The sequence below is a fragment of the Mytilus galloprovincialis genome, chromosome 8 (genome assembly GCF_965363235.1).
Source record: "Mytilus galloprovincialis chromosome 8, xbMytGall1.hap1.1, whole genome shotgun sequence".
Lineage (NCBI taxonomy): Eukaryota > Metazoa > Mollusca > Bivalvia > Mytilida > Mytilidae > Mytilus > Mytilus galloprovincialis.
This window is the reverse complement of record NC_134845.1, coordinates 5,987,877-6,010,557: the sequence shown is the minus strand read 5'-3', so window position 1 is coordinate 6,010,557 and position 22,681 is coordinate 5,987,877. Positions and strand designations below refer to the sequence as shown.

At 31.7% G+C, this 22,681-nt stretch overlaps 1 protein-coding gene across 1 annotated transcript; it reads right to left on the bottom strand.

Moving 5' to 3' along the window:
- Positions 1-3,983: 3,983 nt before the first annotated feature.
- Positions 3,984-21,555, bottom strand: LOC143084935 (allene oxide synthase-lipoxygenase protein-like). The gene is made up of 16 exons (XM_076261015.1): positions 21,425-21,555; positions 19,264-19,747; positions 18,148-18,192; positions 16,693-16,821; positions 15,186-15,283; positions 14,330-14,462; positions 12,672-12,767; positions 11,818-11,914; positions 10,163-10,280; positions 9,690-9,782; positions 8,348-8,408; positions 7,381-7,489; positions 6,708-6,799; positions 5,921-6,094; positions 5,147-5,310; positions 3,984-4,505 (listed from the first exon to the last, which is right to left on the bottom strand). Exons 2-16 carry the CDS (start codon positions 19,720-19,722, stop codon positions 4,391-4,393), a joined length of 1,983 nt encoding a protein of 660 aa, XP_076117130.1. The 5' UTR covers positions 19,723-19,747; positions 21,425-21,555; the 3' UTR covers positions 3,984-4,390.
- Between the last annotated feature and the right edge of the window lie 1,126 nt (positions 21,556-22,681).

Sequence of the window (22,681 nt, the reverse complement as noted above, 5' to 3'; positions counted from 1 at the left end):
TGGTCCGAGACCACAATTGTCGTCCCTAGTCCCTGGTGTTGACAGTGGGTTACTTGCCAATATTTTTCATACCCCTTCCAAATTTATTTCTTCATGTGTTATGCCTCAAATTGGAAGTAGAGGGTGAAATTACACTGTAAAAAAATTTGGGTCCAGAATTTTAAAGGGAAGTAGTGATTTGGTCCAGCTGAAAAAGGTTAAAAATTAGCACTTCGGAAGATGCCAAAAGATTTCAAGACGTCCTAAACATAAAATTGTTCATATTTTGAGTTAGAGCCGATGACGTTTCTATAATTTTGATATAATTTGTCCCAAAAGTAGTTCAATGCTATCTTGAGAGCCGATATGGAAACTCTTCCCGGTAAACAGTACGTAAAATATTTAAAACCGTATTGGACAGAGACTGTGAAAGAATATCATACAATTATGAGATTATAACGTCGAACATGGATTGAGAATGGTAAATTTCATGACCGTAATGACAAACATTACAGTGATTACAAAAGCGCTAAACTGAATTTTAGAAAACAGCTTGAGCTAGCATATGAAAACTACATTAGTGAAATAAATCGTAAAATCGAAGAATCTGTCGACTGTGATCAACGTTTTGTATGGTCTGTGATAAAAAGTGGACGCAAATATGTATCGCATTGTCAACAATTAAATATTAACGGTATTCAACTCATTTTTTCAGACGAAATACGTGACGGTTGGGTGACTCATTTCCAATCTGTATTCAGTTTCGATAGCAACTTGATCAACCCTGTGAATGAAAAAGCTATCGATAATACTATCAACGACTTGTTAGAAACCGTCCGTACAAACACAAACGAAAATATCGAGGAATTTACTTTCGACGAACTATATAAACTTTGTGACAATTTGCCGTGTAACAAATCTCCAGGGTTAGATGGAATCTGTTACGAACATTTGAAATACGGCGGAAATAAAGGCAACAGTAGTATACCGCTGTTCAAACTCATAAATCCATGGACAAAAAACAAAATCGGGGTAACAAACTAAAACTGAGGGAAACGCATAAATATAAGAGGAGAACAACGACACAACACTACAATGTAACTAACACACACAATTGTCTAAGAAGATCATTAATGAACACTAAATAAAAAAAAACAACAGACAGCACCCCACTTTGTCTTACGTCTCTTTTGAGGTTGAACCATTTTGAATACTTTCCTTTAAATTGCACACAGCTTCGCATGTTCTGGTACATTTCATAGATCAACAGCCTACTTCAGCGTCATCTTTGTAGTTTGTTTAATCTTGTATTGGAAACATGCTACACACCGATAAGCTGGAAAGACAGTTGTATCATACCTCTATTCAAAGGTGGAAACAAATCAAAGTCTGATCCGAATTCATATCGGGGAATTTCTCTTCTGTGTAGCATATCAAAACTGTTTGAAAAGGCACTATATACTCGTTTACCATCGCTTCATCACAACTTTCCACACCAATCACAAGTTGCCTACCAGAAGACATTATCTAGCACACATGCAAGTTTTAACATGTAAGAAGTCGTACACCATAACTTAGAGCGTCATAGCAATATTATCGTCACACTTCTGGACAGCATGAAAGCATTTGATACTCTATGGCACAAAGGACTCTTAGTTAAGTTGTATATATATGGAGTTCGGGGTTTAACTTGGCTGTTGAGCTTGGGTTATTGCTAAAACTAAGGTAGCAATACACAGTTAGGAGTTTAGTTTCGCATTTTGGCCCCTGTGGATTTTTAAAATAGGAAAGTTATTGTGTAATAAAATTCATTGTTTGAGGGGTCTGTAGGTAAAATGACTTTAAACATAACTTTTTGAGGGGTCTGTATGTAAAATTAATTCTAAATTATCTGTTTGGGTGGTTTGTAGGTAAAATGACTCTAAAATAACTGTTTGAGGAGTCTGTAGGTAAAATATAACCGAAAGGTAACAAGGTCAACACTCATACCAAATCCACAACAAGTTATACAGACATTTATTCAAATAGAAAAACTCTCCAAAATCAGTTTTTCTCACATTACTACTCATTTATCAGAATTATAGTCTTAAAGAAATCACTGTGTATACTCTTAAGTTTTTCTTTACTATACATTTTATACACTCCCCTGTTTCAATTTTTTAAAGAATTTGAAAACAAGACTTTAATTATTGCCAGCTTACCCTATTTGCATATTTTCTGATAAAAAATGCATAGAACCTGTTTAAAACTGTTTTGATAACATATTAAACGCATATCAGAATACTATAAATGTAATGTTAAGCAGTCAATCATTACAACATTCAAGATTATATAAAGTATCCAATCCAGCCTCTATCTCCAGTCCACATCTTACTGTATGCCTATTTGTTGATTAAAGAACACATTTTTTGCCTCACATGGTCAATTTAGAATTCTTGTCACAGCAGTATCATCTGTAACTATATATCTGACACAATTTAGCTAATATATATACCAAAAGTGTTCAAACAAAGCCATATTTGCAATAGTTGTATGTATGCAGATACCAGTCTGAGATATAAATTTACTTAAAATGTTGTAGAGATGACTGCTAACATCTGAATTTTGCACAACTTCCAAGCATAGTTATTGTTTTCTATATCAAGAACTTTATAATCATAAAATCATAGCAATTAAAAGATAAATTATTTGTTTTATGACCCAGGGGTCAGGTAATTTTTTATGTTTTTTTTGCCCATGAGGCCTCAAATTTCCTAAATCATTCTTCTTTTTCTAGCAATTTGGAATATTTAGTACATATTCAGGATAGAACACACTATTGTAAGTTTTTTTGAGATATTTTTGTTTTTCTAGCTTGTATTTATTATGCTGTGGTTTCAAAAAAGCAGATTTAGATATTGCGGCTTACTTTTGGGTTATCGAAAGGACACAAATACCCCATAAATAATATTCAGGAAGAATCTATGAGTTTCAATGACTGCGAAGAGTAATTCTAATGCAACAAATTTGTAACGTTCATTTTGATTGGATAACGTCACATATTTACATGACATCAATTGACAATTTGATGCTATGGGACGCTCAAGCGCAGACGGCATATGGCAAACTTAAATACATGTTTTAACGTTGTTTTCAGTCAGTTTCATTAGAATGGAGATAACAATATTGTATTGTAAGCTTTGACGGCATTAATTGGGGATTTGATGGTCGCAAATACCCGTTTACTGTCTCCGCTAACGCGTCGCCAGTAAACTTAATTTGCGACCATGAAATCCCCAATTGATGCCATCGGAGCTTAAAATACAATTCAGTTATCTCCTAAATATAAGCACTTATTAACAATTTAACTTACAAATATGCAAATATTATGAATTAATTTTGTATCCAGGACTTTAAGTAAACTATGCATACTGTAAACTGTGAATTTATGCTAACATCATATTTAAGGCCCAAGATTCTATCAATCTTCATTAAATATTTATAAAACTTCATATTTGAGTTAATTTCTTTAAAATCTATGAAATAAAGCAAATTTGGTTAAATTCTGAACGTCCCCCTTTTTCACCCTATATAGTAGTTTGCATTTCTGTAAATATTGACAATGCAATTTCTCATAGGAACTCCTTTTACGGCTAAAACTGTACCACTTTTACTATGAAGTTTTGAAAAAAAATCTTATCCTAGACTTGAAAGTTCATATGCACCACAATTTTTTTAAAGGTCAAAATATAGGGCTGTGCGGCATATTTTCAACGTTTATATGCCCTGCAATTCTCAGACAAACTAACACTAATTTTCTGAACTACCCCTACTTCGAATGAAAGGTTACCACAGATTTCAATGTAAACGATATGCACATGTTTATTTACTGGTAACATTCCCAAGTTATGTCTCTGTGAGATGCAACACAGAGAGCATAATTGGGAACCAGTATGTAAACAAAATTAATTTTCTATGAATATTCAAGATCTCCCCTAAAGAGGCGTGTTTTGAGAAAAACTGTATTTAAAAAGTGCAACCTATAGCTATTTTAATGTTTATGTATTACAATAAAATATTTCTCAGTGTTTGTATGAAAACATAATTAAAAACTTCTTAGCGGCACAAGATAAAGCATAACACAAAGGTAAAAAATACGAAATAATATCGCCTGAAAAATTTGTGAAGTTTCTGGAAAAAATGATCAGCTGACGTGTAACTGGTATTCTCCCACCAGATATAAGGAAACCTTGGAGTAGGTTTCAACTCAACTCATCATCTCAGTTACAAAAATAACAAAAAGCAGCATTTTCTAGTATATAAAAGCGAATTCAAACATAATGACTGCGATATATAGAAAGCTCTCAATTGTGCCTTTGTATACAAGAACTATAATGGCTATTAGAAAAAACTTAAATAATTGATTGAATGTCTAAATGCTTATGGCATTTGGGATTGCCGATGGTAGAAGCTCATCATAAGGATGTTTCCGTTCTTTGTTTCTTTCGTCAATGGTCTTACCAATCTCCCGTAGATTCTGTTGAAACCTACGACGAGATGAATAAGCATAACAATGAGAATACTTAAAAAATAGTGCGAAGTAGTCGTTAATAAGAATATGTATACTTAAACGTTGATGATATTTATTTGTTATTTATTTTTATAAGCATAAATGTGGCTGCTTGTTTTCTCGTGAATTATTTCACATTTTGTCATGTAGACGTTGTTAATAGCTCACTATAGGGCATATACTTTGGTCATTCTGGAAGGCAGTACAGTGACATGTGAAATGATATATCTTTGTCCCTTTGTTGTTGGTGTATAGCTAGTTTCTTCGATGGTGATCAGTTACTATAGTAACTAAATCACAAGAATAGTTGTCTCTTTTCTCGACGACTTATGAAATTAGCTGTAGCTTGGTAAGATGATACGTGACGTATTGCTTTGACATATTTTTGCCTTCTGAGATTTAGGCGTTTCAATTAAACTCTAATCTAATGTTTAGATATATTAATCAATGAAAGTCTACAATTTATGCAACATGTTTGAAAATGAGAATAGGTTTTGACGGATAACGGTAAACCAAATGTTATATCAACTATTTTGATATATATTTAGTTTTATGTTAATACCTGTATGTATTACTTTTAAACAACTATCGTATGCATAAGTGTGTTATAAAACTTACTCTTCAACAATTTTCATTGCTGGTGGATCCACTATTAACTGTTTCTCAAAATCACCCAGACTTTGTGTTGCTTTCTCACTGAGAACCTTATTGATGGTCATTGTCTCTAGAAGCTTCATTCGGTTTGCAATAGACCCAAGGACAGTTTCTATAGTAACTGGATTCTATATAATAACAATAAATAATTATATATATATATATATATATATATATATATATATATATATATATATATATATATATATATATATATATATATATATATATATATATATATATATAATATCTGACTTCATAAAAAGTAACTACAGAATAGAAAATAATAAATCTGTAAACATTAATTTTTTTTTTCTGAAATTGTTATAAAATAGAGGTTCTCTATGTGAAATAGAGTGGTTGAACTAATGGTGATGATGATTACACAAACATGAAACCCTCTCATCCCTCCGTCTGATATTTTTATGTAAGAATATCGTTACCTCAAACTTTTTGTAGCAATATTGTAAGGTAAAAATGAAGAAGTGTTTGTACAAAATAACCAAGATAAGTCTTATCACAGTTATATCTGTAATTACGTGTCAAATTCAAATTTTTGGGTTTGTAAAAAATCTTAAGTAGCTTTATTTGATTTTTCAACATTTAAAACAACTTTACACAAGATTGATATTAAACTGGTTAGGTTGGTGTATTGTTTGTCTTTCATTAATTTGTTATTTGTTCTTGCTCCCTTTTGAGAATTTTCCTATATTGTTTTTTCTAAACACCAGCACTTACCTTATCTTTTGGTGGACTTCCAGCCATAAAGTATGGGTAATGAAACGGAGCACCATATTCATCAAATTGCTGGAAGTTGGCTGCGGCATGACCAACACTGCACGTGTAGATAATGGCTGTCAATGCTAGGACAAGTTGGTCTGTGGCTACAAATTTACCATTATTTGGGACTCCCTGTAACAAAACAATAAGATGTAATCTGGTTGTAAAGTTGTGTAACTGACATTAACGTTTGCAAACATTGTAAGACTAAGGGACGACATCAAAAGTTCAATGAAGGATAAAAAACTTAATTCACATAGTTTTTTTCACTGACACCCTCTCCCCCTCTTAACTTAATTTGGGAAAAATTGATTGACCAATAGGGATATATTTAAAATCGATTTTAGATTAACAAAACTTGCAGCAATGTTGACCCCCTCCACCCCCAAACTATTTGATTTAAGTTTTTTTTTTATCATACATCGATCTTTTGATGTCGTCCCTAACAAAAATCGAAAAATTCGAATACTGTGGTATTTAAATGTGCTTTTATGATTTTTTGAAATAATCGTAAATAAAGGAATATCTCCATCAAACGTAACTCTGTTGAATTGCCGTATTTCGATTTACCAGTATACCTATATGCAGTCAACTTTATGCGCTACTGTCGCTTTCGTCTTTATGGTAATTTCCTAGATACAAACGAAAACAAAACACTTGTTTGTGGACTACTAGTATTGAAATATTTTTGATAAATAACACATCGCCTTGTATACTTGAACTCACACATGATTTATCTACATACCAAGATTCCGATACCGCCTTCATCCCTTGATTTTACAAGTTCTGCACCCCAGTTCTGTAGTTCGTAATCGGTGGTCAAAGAATTGTGTGCGGCTGCAGAGGAAACAAATTGTAAGACATTAAAATATTCTGAAAATGCAACTTTGGTGCACCAAAAATATATTAACAAAGACAAGGTTAGCAGTCAATGCTTTCAATTTGTAAGGACAAAGACAAGTGGAAATAAATAAAATCATATAGACCTGTAATGATTATCATTAAGTTAAATGAGGATTGATGCCTCTTTAGTAATGTTAGCGGCCAAAACTTTATAAAAACATTATTTGATACAAATGCATCTTTATAAAACTCAATCATTAATTATATCAAATCCATAATGAATCTATTTCATACAGTCAAAATAACTGAGAGTAAAGAAAACCTTTTAGTTTTTGATTTAACAATACCATGTATTCAAATCATGTTTAGCTCCAATGTGGTCCTAGTTGAAACAGGTTAAAGTTTAATGCAACAATGAACATCACCATCAAATTCTATAAAACAACCATAAAAATTAAACAAGACAGATACTTCAAATGAGGTTCCAACTTCTAATGTTTAAATATTGTAATTTTAAGAAACCCAATGTCAAGGTTTGATCATTATCGTAGTATCGACGTTTACAATTAACTTACAATAGTAGTGCACTACGTATTTATTTACATAGGTTCTAATGGCGTCATATAACAACAGAGCATCATCTCTCATATGATAGGCTCCGTTCAGTACAGACTGGTCAAATACCTATAAAATATTCAGAGAGACATTAGTTAGAAAAATGAAGAATTTTAAACTAAAGACATGAGATTGATATAACTGACTTCTATTAGTGCGAAAAAAATGAAGGACCTGCTGTGTAAAATAAAACTCCATCACTTCATTCAATTTGATATATGTGTGAAAATGTTTGTTTTCAACTACGGATTTAAGGTATCATCGAATATCTGAAAGCATCAAGTAAAATATCATGCATCTAAAGCGCATTTCTTGATTTGTATTGACCAGGAAATTCAAAGACAAAGATTTGGAAGCCCTGGATGTCTAAGAATCGAAACAGTGAACGAACTATCTGACCTAAAAATCTTGAAATGATATAACATGAGTTGATGTGACTCACACCTATCCAAGCTTAGAAATGTTTTATCCAGATAATGTAATTCTAAAACACATTTCTGTTTAAAGACTGACACAAACACTTTTAGAAAACAACAACTGATAAATCTCCAGAGTTTATGTCGACTTCATGCCTTTAAAATCGAGATTACTATCTTAATGTTCAAAATAGAAACGAATGAAAGATGCCGATTATTAAAGCCAAATCAACACCGTCTTTGAGATGAATAATAACTCAAAAGATGATTTTATTTGCTTGTCCATTTCTTTTTTTTTGCGTCATAACTCGTTATACACCAATATTCCTTCCCTACCATGCAGTACATCATACACAGGCGTTCATAAACATAACTCTATCTACGAAGTATTTATGTTATTTTATGTGTTTTTTTTCTAGTTGTTGTTTGTCTTAGTATGTATGTATATTTGCCTGGGGTGTCAAATGTAAAAAAAATTTAGAAAGAAATGAAACAAAATAAGGAAGCGTACCCTTCGCCTCTTCAAATCCTCTGGAAGAGAACCATGTATATCCAATCTCCAGAAAGCCATACTAAAAAGTTGAAGTTAATATATAATTATGAGGAATTGAAAATAATAAAGGAAGACATCAAAACATTAATGACAGATTAAAAATTTAATTCAAATAGTTTGGGGTTGGGGGTAAAATTGCTGCAATTTTTGTTTATACAAACACGATTTTACGTATTACCATATTGGTCAATAATTTTGTCCCAAGTTAAGTTAAGAAAGGAGGGGGGGGGGGGGGGGGGGTGTTCAATGTAAAAACTATGTGAATTAAGTTTTTTTATCCTACATTAACCTTTTTATGTCGTTCCTTATCATATAACGCAATTATTAAGTTGACACATGTTGTAATATTTTGTTAATGTAGCACTGCAGACTAAATTGTATTTAAAGAGTTTATAAAGATAAACAAAGACAAACAAACTAACATTTAATTTTATTCATAATCTCTTCAAGTTATTTATATATTGACAAAATGTAACTTTTATGGCGACTAAAAAAAATATGTACACCGTTTACTTTGCTAATTTTACAAACAAAGCAGTGATCCGACCATATTTGCAAGACCCGTATTTTTTTGAAAATGTTTTCATAATAATTAAATGCAGTCTGCCTAAGTAAATGCAAACGGGATTTTATTGATAATACTTTGCATTTAAGAGGAGATAGTATCAAATGATTCGATTTTTTTTTTGATTTATTCCACGCAAAATTGTAAAATGGACAGATTCAAAGGTGTGAAAAGAACCCGACCACGTCTCTTCTGTGTAGCATTTGTATTTGTATCCATCTGATGAGTTATTCCTTTTTCAACTGATTTGTATAATTCGTTCTTATGTTGTACTGTTACACCACTGTCCTAGGTTAGGGGAGGTTTGAAATTCTGCTAAAATGTTTAACCCAACCACATTCTGTATGTATGTGCCTGTCCAAAGTAAGAAGTCTGTAATTCAGTTGTTGTCGTTTGTTTTTGTGTTACCTGTTGTTTTTTGTTCATTCTTTTGTACATAAATTAGGCCGTTAGTTTCCTCGTTTACTTGTTTTACATTGTCATTTTGGGGCCTTTTCTAGCTGACTATGCGGTATGGGCTTATTATTAAAAGCCGGACGGAGACCTATAGCTGTTAACTTCTTTGTTATTTGATCTCTTGTGGAGAGTTGTTTATTGGCAACCCCATATCTCAACTATATATTATTATGCAAACGCGTGTTCCCTTGTACCCTGAAAATTGGGCAAAAATTAATTAATTACAATAAAAGTATTCTTTCACAACAATAAAACAATGTCTACAGCTAAATTTCTCACCTCTTTTTCATTATGTGAAAGTGGCCGTTGATACCTGCACTTGAAACTTTGTCTATTGCTCCACCAGGATTAATCAATGTGCCAAGTGCCAAACTGAAAAAAAGAGACTTGATTGCAGTCACCTAAGTATATGTCCTTTGGCAAAAGCTCTAATATACTAGCATATTTAAGTTAAAAGCATAAATTTACCGGAAGATCACAGATATTACCAGATCGAACGTTTAATTTTTACCCTTGTTTCATTTTACCAATTAAGAACTATCAAAATTGTTCAACAGCATGGGTCAGGATATATATTTAGCTGATTTTCAGTATTAACATTGCGTATTGACAAGTTAAACATCAAGTTCCTGTTCGAACGTAAGAGCTTTCAGGCTAAAATTGTTTTACTTTTGTTAGAATTTGAATAATTGGTTGTCATTAAAAACATGGTGTGAATACCTAAAATACGATAATTTGAATGAAACATATACCTATTTATTGCCATGAGATATAAGAAATGTGCATTTAGTAATTTCATAATTGGATGTGCTGGCGCTAGATTTCTCTTAGATGCGAGACTTATTCCTTCCATCATCAAATGAGTAAAATCTGAAATTAATAAAACAAATAATGAACAAAATATCTATATAACCAAGTTTAAAGATCAAAATGGCATTTCAAAACATGTCATTGTTCAAATCCGCGACAGCTACCTACAGAGATCATCCAAAATGTAGATTTAGTATCCGGCTTTGGTGCTATCTAAATTAGCAATGTTTTCCTTCAAAACTAGGAGTAAAAATAAATGATAATTGAAAAGATCTAAAAAAAATTAATTGTTATTTACTTTTACACTGTCATTACAACAACTTCAAGCTATTGATGATTACAACAAAGGACTACACCAGAAAATGTTTTAAGTGTATGCACGAAGAACCAAAACTGGACACTTACAATCAGAAGGTAAATAGATGATCGGCAAAACATTCAGAGTCTCATTCAAAATCTTAAGTCAAAATATTCACTCGAATATCTTTCTAAAGTTCTTACCGCCATTATTTCTTCATTTGGTGTTCCAAAACATTTTATTATCTAAATGCAACCAATCAGTGGATTTTTAAAAGTTCGGAGATTTACTTCGAAATCTTCAAACACAAACGTTATACAATTTTGCAGCAATATCAAATTATCATTTTCTCTTTTAACCATGGTGTTGTCTATTTCTTTTCGATTTCTGGGTTTAAACGTCCTTCTAGTATCTTTCCCTCTCTTTTAATGTAAAATATCAAGCATAAAGAATCAAAATGTATTAAAACGTATCCGTAAATTATCCTTTATTACCCATGTTCAACCACTAACACTTATTTGATTTTTTACATTAAAAGAGAGGGAAAGATACTAGAAGGACGTTTAAACCCAGAAATCGAAAAGAAATAGACAACACCATGCATAAAGAACCAAAATGTATTAAAACGTATCCGTAAATTATCCTTTATTACCCATGTTCAACCACTAACACTTATTTGATTTATGTTTCATTGTGGAGTCGATCATAATGTATTTTCAAATTGCCTTTCCTGGGTTCAAAGAACTGCCAGTGTTTTAGTGGAAGTATGCTCGCGTCGAGTGAGTGTAGACGTGGGATCGAAACCGGTTGTGTCTAACAAAATATTTTATAAGTGTTGTTTGCATCTCTGCTAAGAACGAGGTATTAAAGCTGGTCGACACGGAGTAGGAATGCATTATGTGGTATCTATTGTAGTATGTCAAAGCTTCCTGTGGCCTAATATCTTTGAAGTAGGACATTGAAATCCTGAACATCGTTTTGGTATAGTACAAACAGGGTTAGTATTCATCTATATATGCATTTAATTTTCCGATCAACCATCACAATCACCCCTCGGTTGCCTACCCATTAACATCAACTAGAGGTTGCATGTATGCCCGAATAAACTTTTTTCCTATTAATTTTTAAAATGACCACTTACGAGAAAACAATGCAATGATAAAGTTTTAGAATATTGTTGAAAATGTTCTTCTGTTTTATTTTTCTATTAATTTTTCTCAGAGAAAAATATAATAAAAACAATAAGAACCAGGTAATTCCATTCTACAAACTGTATCTTTGATTGAAAAATGTTCATACTTAGATGAGTAAGTGATTGGTGATATGTAGAATCAGCTAGGCTGTACCACATCTTTGCCAACATCCAGGTGTAAGTAGGATCTGATGGTAAGAAAACCTGTTTATAAAATATGCAAAAATTAAAATAGTATTCCAGTAATGACTAACGAGCCCATTGAAATGGTACATCCTTCGATCTAGATAAAAAAAAAAAGGCAACAGTAGTATACCGCTGTTCGAAATTCATAAATCGATTGAGAAAAAACCAAATCTGGGTTACTGACAAAAACTGAGGGAAACACATCAAATATAAGAGGAGAACAACGAAACAACAGAAATACTAAAATGAATCACACACAGAAACGAACTATATAAAACATAGACATGAATGAGTCTAACTCAAAATTAAAGTCAAAACAATTATCCTTTGATAAGGTGTTAAAAAATGCCTTAGCATTAGTGTTCTGTTTTCATAATTTTGCATCAGGAGGAATGCCAATACCTTAATTTAAAAGCCTTTTGATTATAAATACGAATAAACGTTAGTAGTTATATGATATCACAAGGTAAAATACCACAGTAAGGTATATCATTCTACCAAGATACATGCATATATTAGTTTTTACCACAAAGGACCTTAAGAAAACTATGCTTAATTCTGTGAAGGCCATTTTTTCAAGAGAACTACACACTTGGTTAAAAAAATACTTATCAACAGTGTTTTTTTTCATTTTTTTTTTAGAAAATTCTGTTATAAATCATGTCAGTACCGAATCATTAACTAAGAGTTTGAATCTTTATCATTTTCTCATAAGAAATATATCCATACGGTAATACGACCACGTGTAGTTATATTTAAGGTATCCGCCACTTACCGGATTACATGGTCCTTTTTTCTGAAATAGCTGTATGGCTATTGGCATAAGACATTTGGCATCGTTAAAATAAAATAGAGCAAATGGACAAGTCATCTGCAAAACGTAAAAAGATCTTCAGTAATCGTGTTTATAATATTTTGGATTTTTTGTCGTCGTGTGCTTCAGAAGTTTTGATAAATGACTTCTTTTAAATTCTTACTAACTTCCCAACTTTTAAAAGGATTGTTGTAAAGTTTTGTACATACAGCGAATCTTGGCTGATTTTCTTATATATATCATACTGAATAATTTTGTTGTTGATGCTATTTGCATTACAGAGAAGCTTATGGCAACAACTGATAATTTGAATTCTCATAAGGACTGACACTTCATACATTGTTATCAGTTATTCTCATTGTCGAAGGCAAAACGGTGGCCTATACTTGCTTTATTGTAAAATAAAACCACATCTCTTAATTCTTCAATTAACAAAATTATGAGAGAGAATGTTAATGTATCCACTGAATTAATTTGAATTGACAAATTATAAGATTACCGTAATTGTGTTTTTATAGTATAATTGTTAAGGAAAATGTTATACTGTATAAGTTATATTTTATATATTATGTTATCATACGGAACCAAAGCTACAAAAATAAAAATCTTATACAATTAAAAAAAATATACTATGAAACAAGAAACCCTCCATGATTAAAAACCAAAACTAGCGCACAAATGTCAATTAAAAATCATACAAGTTTATGGTGATCTTCTGCTGTTGTCTGCTCTATGGTCGGGTTGTTGTCTCTTTGGCACATTCCCCATTTCCATTCTCAATTTTATTATGAAGCAGACAAAATTAACAACTAGGTACCTAATGTTCAGTGGTTGTCGTTAGATGATGTGGATCATAAGTGTTTCTCATTTTTTATATAGATTAAACCGTTGGTTTTCTTGTTTGATAATTTTTTGGGGTCCTTCAGAGCTTGCTGTTCGGTTTGAGCAAAGGCTCCGTGTAGAAGACCTTACTTTGACTTATAGGCCGAGTTCACTTGAAACTCTAGAGTTTACTTTATTTACTCGGACCACACGAGTTAAACCCTCTTATCCCGGTTCCAACGCTCACTGAGCCAGGGTTAAACTCGAGAAACCCTCGAATGACGTCAAACAAATCAGATGTTTTCCTTTTTTATGCTTAGTCAGGGTCTTACCCTAGATTTACTTCCAGATGTTCCGAATAGCAACTCGAGTGCGTTCACGTGATACTCTTGAAACTCTGAAGCGGACTCTAGAATTTCAAGTGAACTAGGCCATAATGGTTTACTTTTACAAATTGTGACTTGGATCGAAAGTTGTTTCATTGGCACTCTACATCTTTCTCTATCTTTCAAACGATCGAAATTTTCTTCAGTTGTTGCTTCAGAAAAGAAACCATCTTCTACTTTAAATATTGAACAAATGGTTTTACGTTTGATCAAACTTATTTTTTTATAGACTTTGTAACACATTAAATCTGGTGTAACGAAATATGTAAATGTGCTGCATTGAGTAAATCATCATGACACATCGTCAAAAGATGCTCATGATTACTAATGAGTACTTAGTATCTACTGCTAGAAATGCAACACAATTAATAGTTGTCAAAGGTACAATTAAGATTGATATATACTTCTTACAATGTTATCCCCTGTAGTTGGACAGCCTTCTAATATTGCCAAGTCTATGATAAACAGCCTTTTAGCGTCCATGGCTTGTTTCATTGTCTTGCCTTCTAAAAAGGGTTTGACCATTGTTTCAGTCACTCCAAAACTATGAAATACAAATATTAAATGCAAATATTCTACGACAAAAAGTAACACTAACACAGTAAATAAAAGTATTGCCTAACTGGAAACATAAAGCATCGATTCATGTTAGTGCCAATGTTGAATACAAAATATAGTTGATTATGACAGATCATAAGTTAATTAGAATGAGTACCAGCTTTATTAGAATTTGAGAATACTATTGTCCAAATACCGATGATATATGCGTGTTATGCAGTTGGTACTAAGAAAATACTTCTAATTGAAGACATTTTTAAGAGAAAGAATTAGTTAAAAAAATCTTCCCAAAACTGAAAAAACAAGCAAAAAAAAAAAAAAAAATAAATAAATAAATAAATAAAAAAATAAGTCAACTATTTCGTAAAGTTCTTTCATTTAAGTTTCGGATAAAAGATACAATACAAAAAAATCATAGAAAAATGACGTGATGTATAAGTACAGAGCCACGTCAAATGAATACCACCAAGTTAAGTAGGTGTAAATGGAGATGATTCAAACATAATGTAAGTGGATTTTATTGAAATTTAAAGTACAGGCTTTCTAACTTTCATTTCGACACTTTTATTGTGATTCAGTGTATTAAGTTTACACACCAAAACATAAAATTCCATTTCACTCATCATTTCTCATATATCCTTTTTATGTATGATAGCGTTTCATAGCGTTTGCTTCGTGTAAAATGATTATTGAATATATCTACACTTACCTTTCAGGAATGTTGGTACAGAGATTCAATATCGAAGGATTCAAACCGTTCAACCTCTGACGTCCAAATGCAGCATCATCATTGAAGGTTTTAGATCCCTGTTAACAAAACAAGTACTATAATAACATAGTTATTCTAATTGTGTATTTCTGTATACCAGTAGTTCTTTTTTATTTTTTCATATACTATATATATGTCGATGATCATCCAGTCACATAAAAATAACAACGGCATCCTGAGGGTTAAAAGGAGCGGAAAAGGGGGGAGGGTTTCACGTTGTAAACACTTTTTGAGGGTCATGTTTTTCAAAAGATAGTGTGTTGACAAAAATATGTATATTAATGTCTATGATATCTTTAATACACGCATATATAACTTATCTATCACAACATTTGTCTTTTAAAATATTCCATAGAATGAGTTATTTATTATTATTAGTTAAAAAAGTTGAAAGGACCGTTACTTTTTATGTTTTTAAAGTTATGATAATTTGTTTTATATAATTAATTTCACATTATCATTGTAAGTCAAAATTTGGTTGGAAATTTTCACATGACCTAGGCCTTAATATTCGTACTTTATTCCAAGTGCTAACAAGAGATCTCATTAAGGAATATGATGGCGCATGTCTAAATGATACCTACTCTATGGCTTCAATTAATTATTTCGACTCTAAAAAGTCTAAAACTAAAGGGAAAATATGTGTGCCGGATTTGAGGCTGTTGGTTTTTATTTACTGCAAAACACATTTTAAAATGTCTAACAAATACATTGCATGAATTTTTCTAATAATAAAAAAAAAAAAAAAAAAAAAATAAAAAAAAAAAAAACAGTAGAAAAATGTGGAACATCTTTACATCCTTTTAACCATGATATGCGCATTTAATAATAAAAAAATTCGTTTATATGTTTCTATTTCCTATAAAATCTAAAAAATAAATTGTCCTATCGAAGAAATGAGACGCTATAATGTCCTGCTGAAATCTAAAAATGTTCAATAAATTCAATGGAATTAGATATGAACCAACTCTATTCTTTAAATTCAATTTTTAAAGAAAACATATCGGAGCATAAATGGACAGTGCTCATTGTTGAAGCCGTACGGTGACCCGTTATTGTTAACTTCTGTGTCATTTGTATTTTTGTAAAGACTTCTCTCGTTGGCAATCATACCAAATCTGTTTTTTTTTGTATATTGAAACGTACAAGAAAAGGAATAACTGCCAACATGAGAGGTTTTATTCGAATGACGCCTGTCACGATACACCATTTTCGTAAGTTTATTGTATTTCAATATTCAACATTTATTGCAAGCTCTAAAGCACAAATTCTTCTCATGGTGCGTTAGAATTAAAAAAAACTACTGACCTTTTTTAATTTTTTTAAAGCAAAGTCGACAAAGTGGTTGTAAATATGATTTACGTGTGAATTTACATGGGAAGGGAGGAATGTAACAAACTTGATCATATATATTCTGCTGTAAATGAAATCATATAGTAGTAATTACCTGTGGTATTCCAAACACTGGAGTATACACAGATTTCACGTCTTCAACATCCTTCCACTCGACGCCGCTAGCCAACACCAATCTCTGACTTTCTACCTGGTAAATTTTGCCTTTCAGACCTATGTTAAACTTTACAAGAGAAAACAAGTTTTAACATTATTCAAGCAACTAACAATAAAAATGAAAGGATATCCATCCATGACCTTAAATAAGTACTTGCGAAGCAAAATAATAATGATAATAATAAAAGATAACACTCAAAGCAAAGGCAAATACATTGGGCTCGCATTGGTGTTCCCAAAGTCTTTATTATTTTTTTTCAACTCAGGTTGTTCAAAGATCAGTGTAAGTTTCAATTTCAGTGGAAAGTTGAAACATCTTGGCTCACATTATGCGTTGACCTGAAAGAATAGTTACGCTATTTCCTGTTTGAAGTCTGTCTCGATCTTGGCGAATTGTACGCGAAATGATATTTTCTTAGAAATGATCTAATCTTAGTTTCATAAATGTATAAATATTAAGAAATGACATATATTATTATACATTATATGTACATTGTCAAAAAATATAAAATTTACTTGTATCAGCTTAAGAAACAGGAAGAAAGTTGAAGCTCGCCGAGCTTGTATTCTGTTTCACAGCGAGTACAAATAAAATTTTATATTTTCCGACAATATACATATATTGTTTTTATCCTGAAATTTATGCCCAACTTTAGTTAAAATCTAAATTATTGTCTCCAAATATCAAAGCAATTGGAGACATAGTTTAAACGCGGATCGCGAAGAGGACAAAAGCCTTGATCTTTCACCCATTAGATTTAAAATGGCAATACATATACATATTTATACTAAAACAAGATTATTTAAACTTATTTTGTGATATCCTTGAATTGAATGATATTTTCATGCTACTTTTCGTTAATTATTCATAAATCCGTGTTTATCTTATAAATATGAAAACTTGTCAAAATTAGCAAAATATACATTCATGTTTTCTGATTGACTATAAATACACTCGACATTTACTGTATGTTCATTTATTTTGATGTTTGCCATATTTGAAGATAATTCAGTTTTTATTAAATTTAGTTTTATTTATTATAGATCATCATCTCAAACTCGGTATTCTTTCTCTTCTGTGTCGTTTAAGCCAGTTTCCGTTCCATTATACAAACTATCCCAACTTCCAAACCCTGAACTATTTTTGATTACACTAGTTTTTTTTTACTATTTATCTAGTATTTAAATTTCTTGCACCGTCTCCAATGTGCGCTTCGCAGTTTAAAGAAATTTTAACTGACATGCAGTTGCCCCCTATACATATACATGCCGCCATTCCGGCTATTTAATTTATAGCACCGACGTGCACGTGTCCTTCACTGTTCCGGCTATGGTACCTGACCATAAATAAATACGGAAAAATTAAACAATTGCTTTGGTTAATTAAACTTACTTGATAATCAAACGAGAATCTCTCATCGTCTGGTAGCTCTTTTACCTAAAAGTATCATAATTATCCTTGTAGCATCATAACATACTATTATTAAATAAAATAAGATTTTCACAACCAACATACCGGTAATAAAAAAAACCCAAAAATTGATTCTATAGTACATCTGACCTTCAAATTTCTTTTATGTATGAAAAAAAACAAAAACATAACACCCTGACATACTGCTCTTTTTATTTGGTTCTGTAATGACTATTTATCAAATATATGTTCTGCCTTTCCATAAATATTTTTTGGACAATCGAATTCTAATTATGGCAGATTTTTGATAACATTAATAATACCATTGCTAATATCTAGCCAATACCATGATTTTCATTGGGTTTAAAGTAAAATCTAAAAGAAAAAGCAACTGAACTGCGTGAAAAATTCAAAAGGGAAGTCCCTAATATGATGGCCAAATCAAAACTCAAACATATCAAACGAATGTATAACAGCTGTCATATTCATAACTTGGTTAAATCATTTCTCATGTAGACAGTGGTGGATTAAACCTGGTTTTATAGCTAGCTAAACCCCTCAGTTGTATGAGAGACTAGTAATTAATCACAAACTTGTCAAGTATCATATGCATCACCTCTTTGCAGGGGCATAGGTAGACAAAAACTTAAGTATTGAATTAAGTTAGATAAAAAGCCCTGTTTTGAACGCTTAACTTCAATGGTACAAAATCCCGATCTAAGCACGATGCACTTCGGTCATTCTATATCTATCATGGTTTATCAATACGCCAACAATTTAATTCATCTTTCAAATGATGAGGTTAGTTTTAGCAATATATTGTTTTTTGTTAAACCAATCCCGAAAACGATTTTGCAAAAATTTACAGATAACAAATCACAGTAGTTACTACAATTTTTATGCATTTGACCAATTAGGAATCAATAGATTGTAGTGGTCAATAACACGTACTTCCTGGTGATTTTCTGGTAAAATGGAGATAACCTAGTTTGCAAAATGTGTTAATATGATACTGACGTTAGGTACAACACACTATAAATAGTTAGTGGAATATTCACGACACTCTTAAAGTTTTGAGCTCATCAACTGTATCCTTACCTGGGCAGGTAATCCAGGTACCTTAACTTGAATCTGATAATCTCTCTGCATGCTCTGAAGCTCGAACATTCTCTCCTCTTTGAATGGATCGTTTTGTGGTAAACATGTATTAATGTGATTGAAGAAGTAACGCTGGTTCTCTTTGATCCATTTCATTGCTGGGAATATTGATGTGATGTTGGTTGCCAAGTTAGTTACTTCAATCAAATCTAAATACCAGTTGCTGAACAAACCATATGCATCTCGCCACAGCTCAATTCTTTGCACTTCTGGTATGTTAACTTCAGAATCAACAGAATAGTTGTCAATATTACCTCTTTCGAAATCATTTTTAAAAAATGTATCAAGAGTGTACTTGTTTGTCTGGGTACCTTTTCCGTGAAGTATAATATAAACATTAGCATCGGTCCCAGCTCCCTTTTTGTCTCCAGTTTTCACCGTTATCTTGTAGGAAACCATATTACTGAATGTTGTAGTTGATCACCTATACAGTAAAAAACAAAACAAACGTACACTACGTTATTTGAAATGCTTGAGTAATCAACATTACCTTATAAGAAAACGCTCTTAAAAATGTAACACATAATATTTGCTAGAAAAATTGATATAGGAAGATGTGGTATGACTGCCAATGAGACAACTCTCCATCCAAGTAACAATTTATAGAAGCAAACCATAGGTCAAGGTACCGTCTTTAACAAAGAACCTTGGCTCACACCGAAGTGCAAGCTATAAAGGCCCCCCCTCCCAAAAAAAAAAAAAAAAAAAAAAATACTAGTGTAAAACCATTGAAATGGGAAAACCAAAAGTCTAATTTATGTAAAAAACGAGAAACAAGAAACACCTATGAATCACATAAACAAACGACAAATACTGAACACCAGATTCTAAATTAAGACAGGTGCAAACAATTGCAGCGGTACTAAACGTTTTAACGGTACCAAACCTTCTCCCTTATCTGAAACGATAGTGAAACATCACAAAATCATACATGTTCCAAGTGTAATCAAAAATAAAATAGATCGTGTATGATATACATGTAAGTCGCAGATTTATTTATTTGACATATGTAAACAACAAAATCAATTTATTTAGTTTAAAATATGTATAACATATAAATAGTAAAACACATCACAAGAATGGATAAAAACTGTCATATTTCTGACTTGGTAAATGGGGGTTTTCTTTTGTAGAAAACGGTGAGTTAAACCTGTTTTTTTCATTTATTTGAAAACGATTTATGAACAAAAACTGACACAATAGGTAAAAATATCTAAAACAGCAGTCATCATTTTGTTATGTATTTTAACCACAATAAAAACAAACATATATGAAACACTAAAAGTCATATAGGCAAAGGGCATAAGCAAAACCTAAATACAAGAATACAAAAATTCACCATAGCGCAATAACACCATGACGGGATGTACAAGTACTGAGGCATGTTATATCCCAGGCATAGATTACCTTAGCCGTATTTGGCACAACTTTTTGGAATGTTTGATCCTCAATGCTCTTCAACTTTGTACTTGTTTGGCTTTATAAATATTTTGACATGAGCGTCATTGGTGAGTCTTATGTAGACGAAACGCGCTTCAGGCGTACTAATTTATAATCCTGGTACCTTTGATAACTATTGAGAAACTTTGGGTTGTATTCAGTGTTCAGCAAAGATTAAGAGATCAGTTTATTCAAGATGGTCAACAGAAATGAACATTTCGCCCAAGGGGCTGTGTTATAGATTGTACAAAAATGTTTTTAAATTTGAACACTTTTAATCAGTACTACCATTTAATTTATTAATAACCTTATATGAATTTAGATGTGGGAATAACCGTTTGCCCATTGAGACGGGAAGTTGGCGCAACATCCCAAGATCTTAAAGATTGCGTCACCTTTGCGTCTCAGCTGACATTGGTGATGAATACCATTATATCATGTCATGTAATTATTTCAAAGATGAAAGATGCAAATACTTACCACAACATTGTAATAAAAATATAAATGTTATCAAATTCAAAAGTATATTTTATTGTCAATTAAAGACGCCCATTATAGGCAGAATAATCACAAGTTAACTTTGGTACAAATGATTACAATGATTCAACATCATTTAGATTGATTTAAGTCGTATGTGAGAAAGATGCATAAATAAGCTTACCTTGATAATAGGACTAGCTGCCTGAGCGTCGAAAATATAAGATAAGAGTACAGACATTTACTCAGATATAAACCTCAAGTAAAATCCGTCATTGTGATGCATTTGTCTCCGTTACAGATTCCGACGGATACATTAAACGGAAAAAATACATTTTAAACATATAACCTCAGGATGCTTTTTTTTGATTAAATAAACAACATTAAGTAGTTAATCATCGGTTATTAACTTAATATGCTTGTTCATGTTGTTTTTAATTTCCATTAGATGTCAATAAAAGTAGAAAGTGTTTTTTTTTGTATTTAGATAAAATGTTGCAATTTTTAATGACACAATTATTTTTTTCACTGATAGTTTTGCAGAACGATACTAATTTGAAATTCATGTGGTATTCCAAACAAGTGTCAATCTTTAAATGTCGATTCTATATAATGTTTCACTATACTAATATCCGGATAAAGTGAAATCCAATTCAAGTGATCTTTAAAAAACAAGAATATGCCTTGCTTTACTTCAGTCTAATGTTAAATTATCATAATTATATTATATGATAATTGACGCATTATCATGATAAGGAAACCTCTAATCGAAACTCAAAGTATCAAGAAAGAAGAAAGATTGTGTCTGACGAATCCAAAAATGCGTTTATATGTTACAACCTATCGATGTTGAGTTGCTGACCAAGGTTGAAGGTATAACGTTCCTTTCTATTGGTGAAATATAAGCTTCAGGACCCTGTAATTCAGTGGTTGTCGTTTGCTTATGTGTTACATATTTGTTTTTCGTTCATTTTTTTTACATAAATAAGGCCGTTAGTTTTCTCGTTTGAATTGTTTTACATTATCTTATCGGGGCCTTTTATAGCTCACTATGCGATATGGGCTTTTCTAATTGGTGAAGGCCGTACGGTGACCTATAGTTGTTAATGTCTGTGTCATTTTGATCTTTTGTGGATAGTTGTCTCATTGGCAATCATACCACATCTTCTTTTTTATATTAATTAACATATAACAAATATGTTTCTCCGAATATTGCATTATTATACATATGTTTGCATTTCTTTGTTGATAAATTGCATATATCTTTTGAAACTCAATTTAAATAACTATATAGTTGTACAAATGTGAATAATTAAACACCTCGAACAACATTTTCATTGAGAGTAAACATCCATTTAGAAAACTACCAGTTATATAGAATGTTATCTGGAAAATGTATCATTTTGCCCGATAATATTTCATCTTTTTTTGAAGATTACGC

Bases quoted from the DNA above. Each gene is read 5' to 3' on its own strand.
- LOC143084935 (XM_076261015.1), bottom strand. From the start codon at position 19,722: ATGGTTTCCTACAAGATAACGGTGAAAACTGGAGACAAAAAGGGAGCT. The intron at 15,284-16,692 runs GTAATTACTACT...TTTTGTTAACAG, and splicing joins CAGTGTTTGGAATACCACAG to GGATCTAAAACCTTCAATGA. The intron at 9,783-10,162 runs GTATATGTTTCA...TCTTTTTTTCAG, and splicing joins TATCTCATGGCAATAAATAG to TTTGGCACTTGGCACATTGA.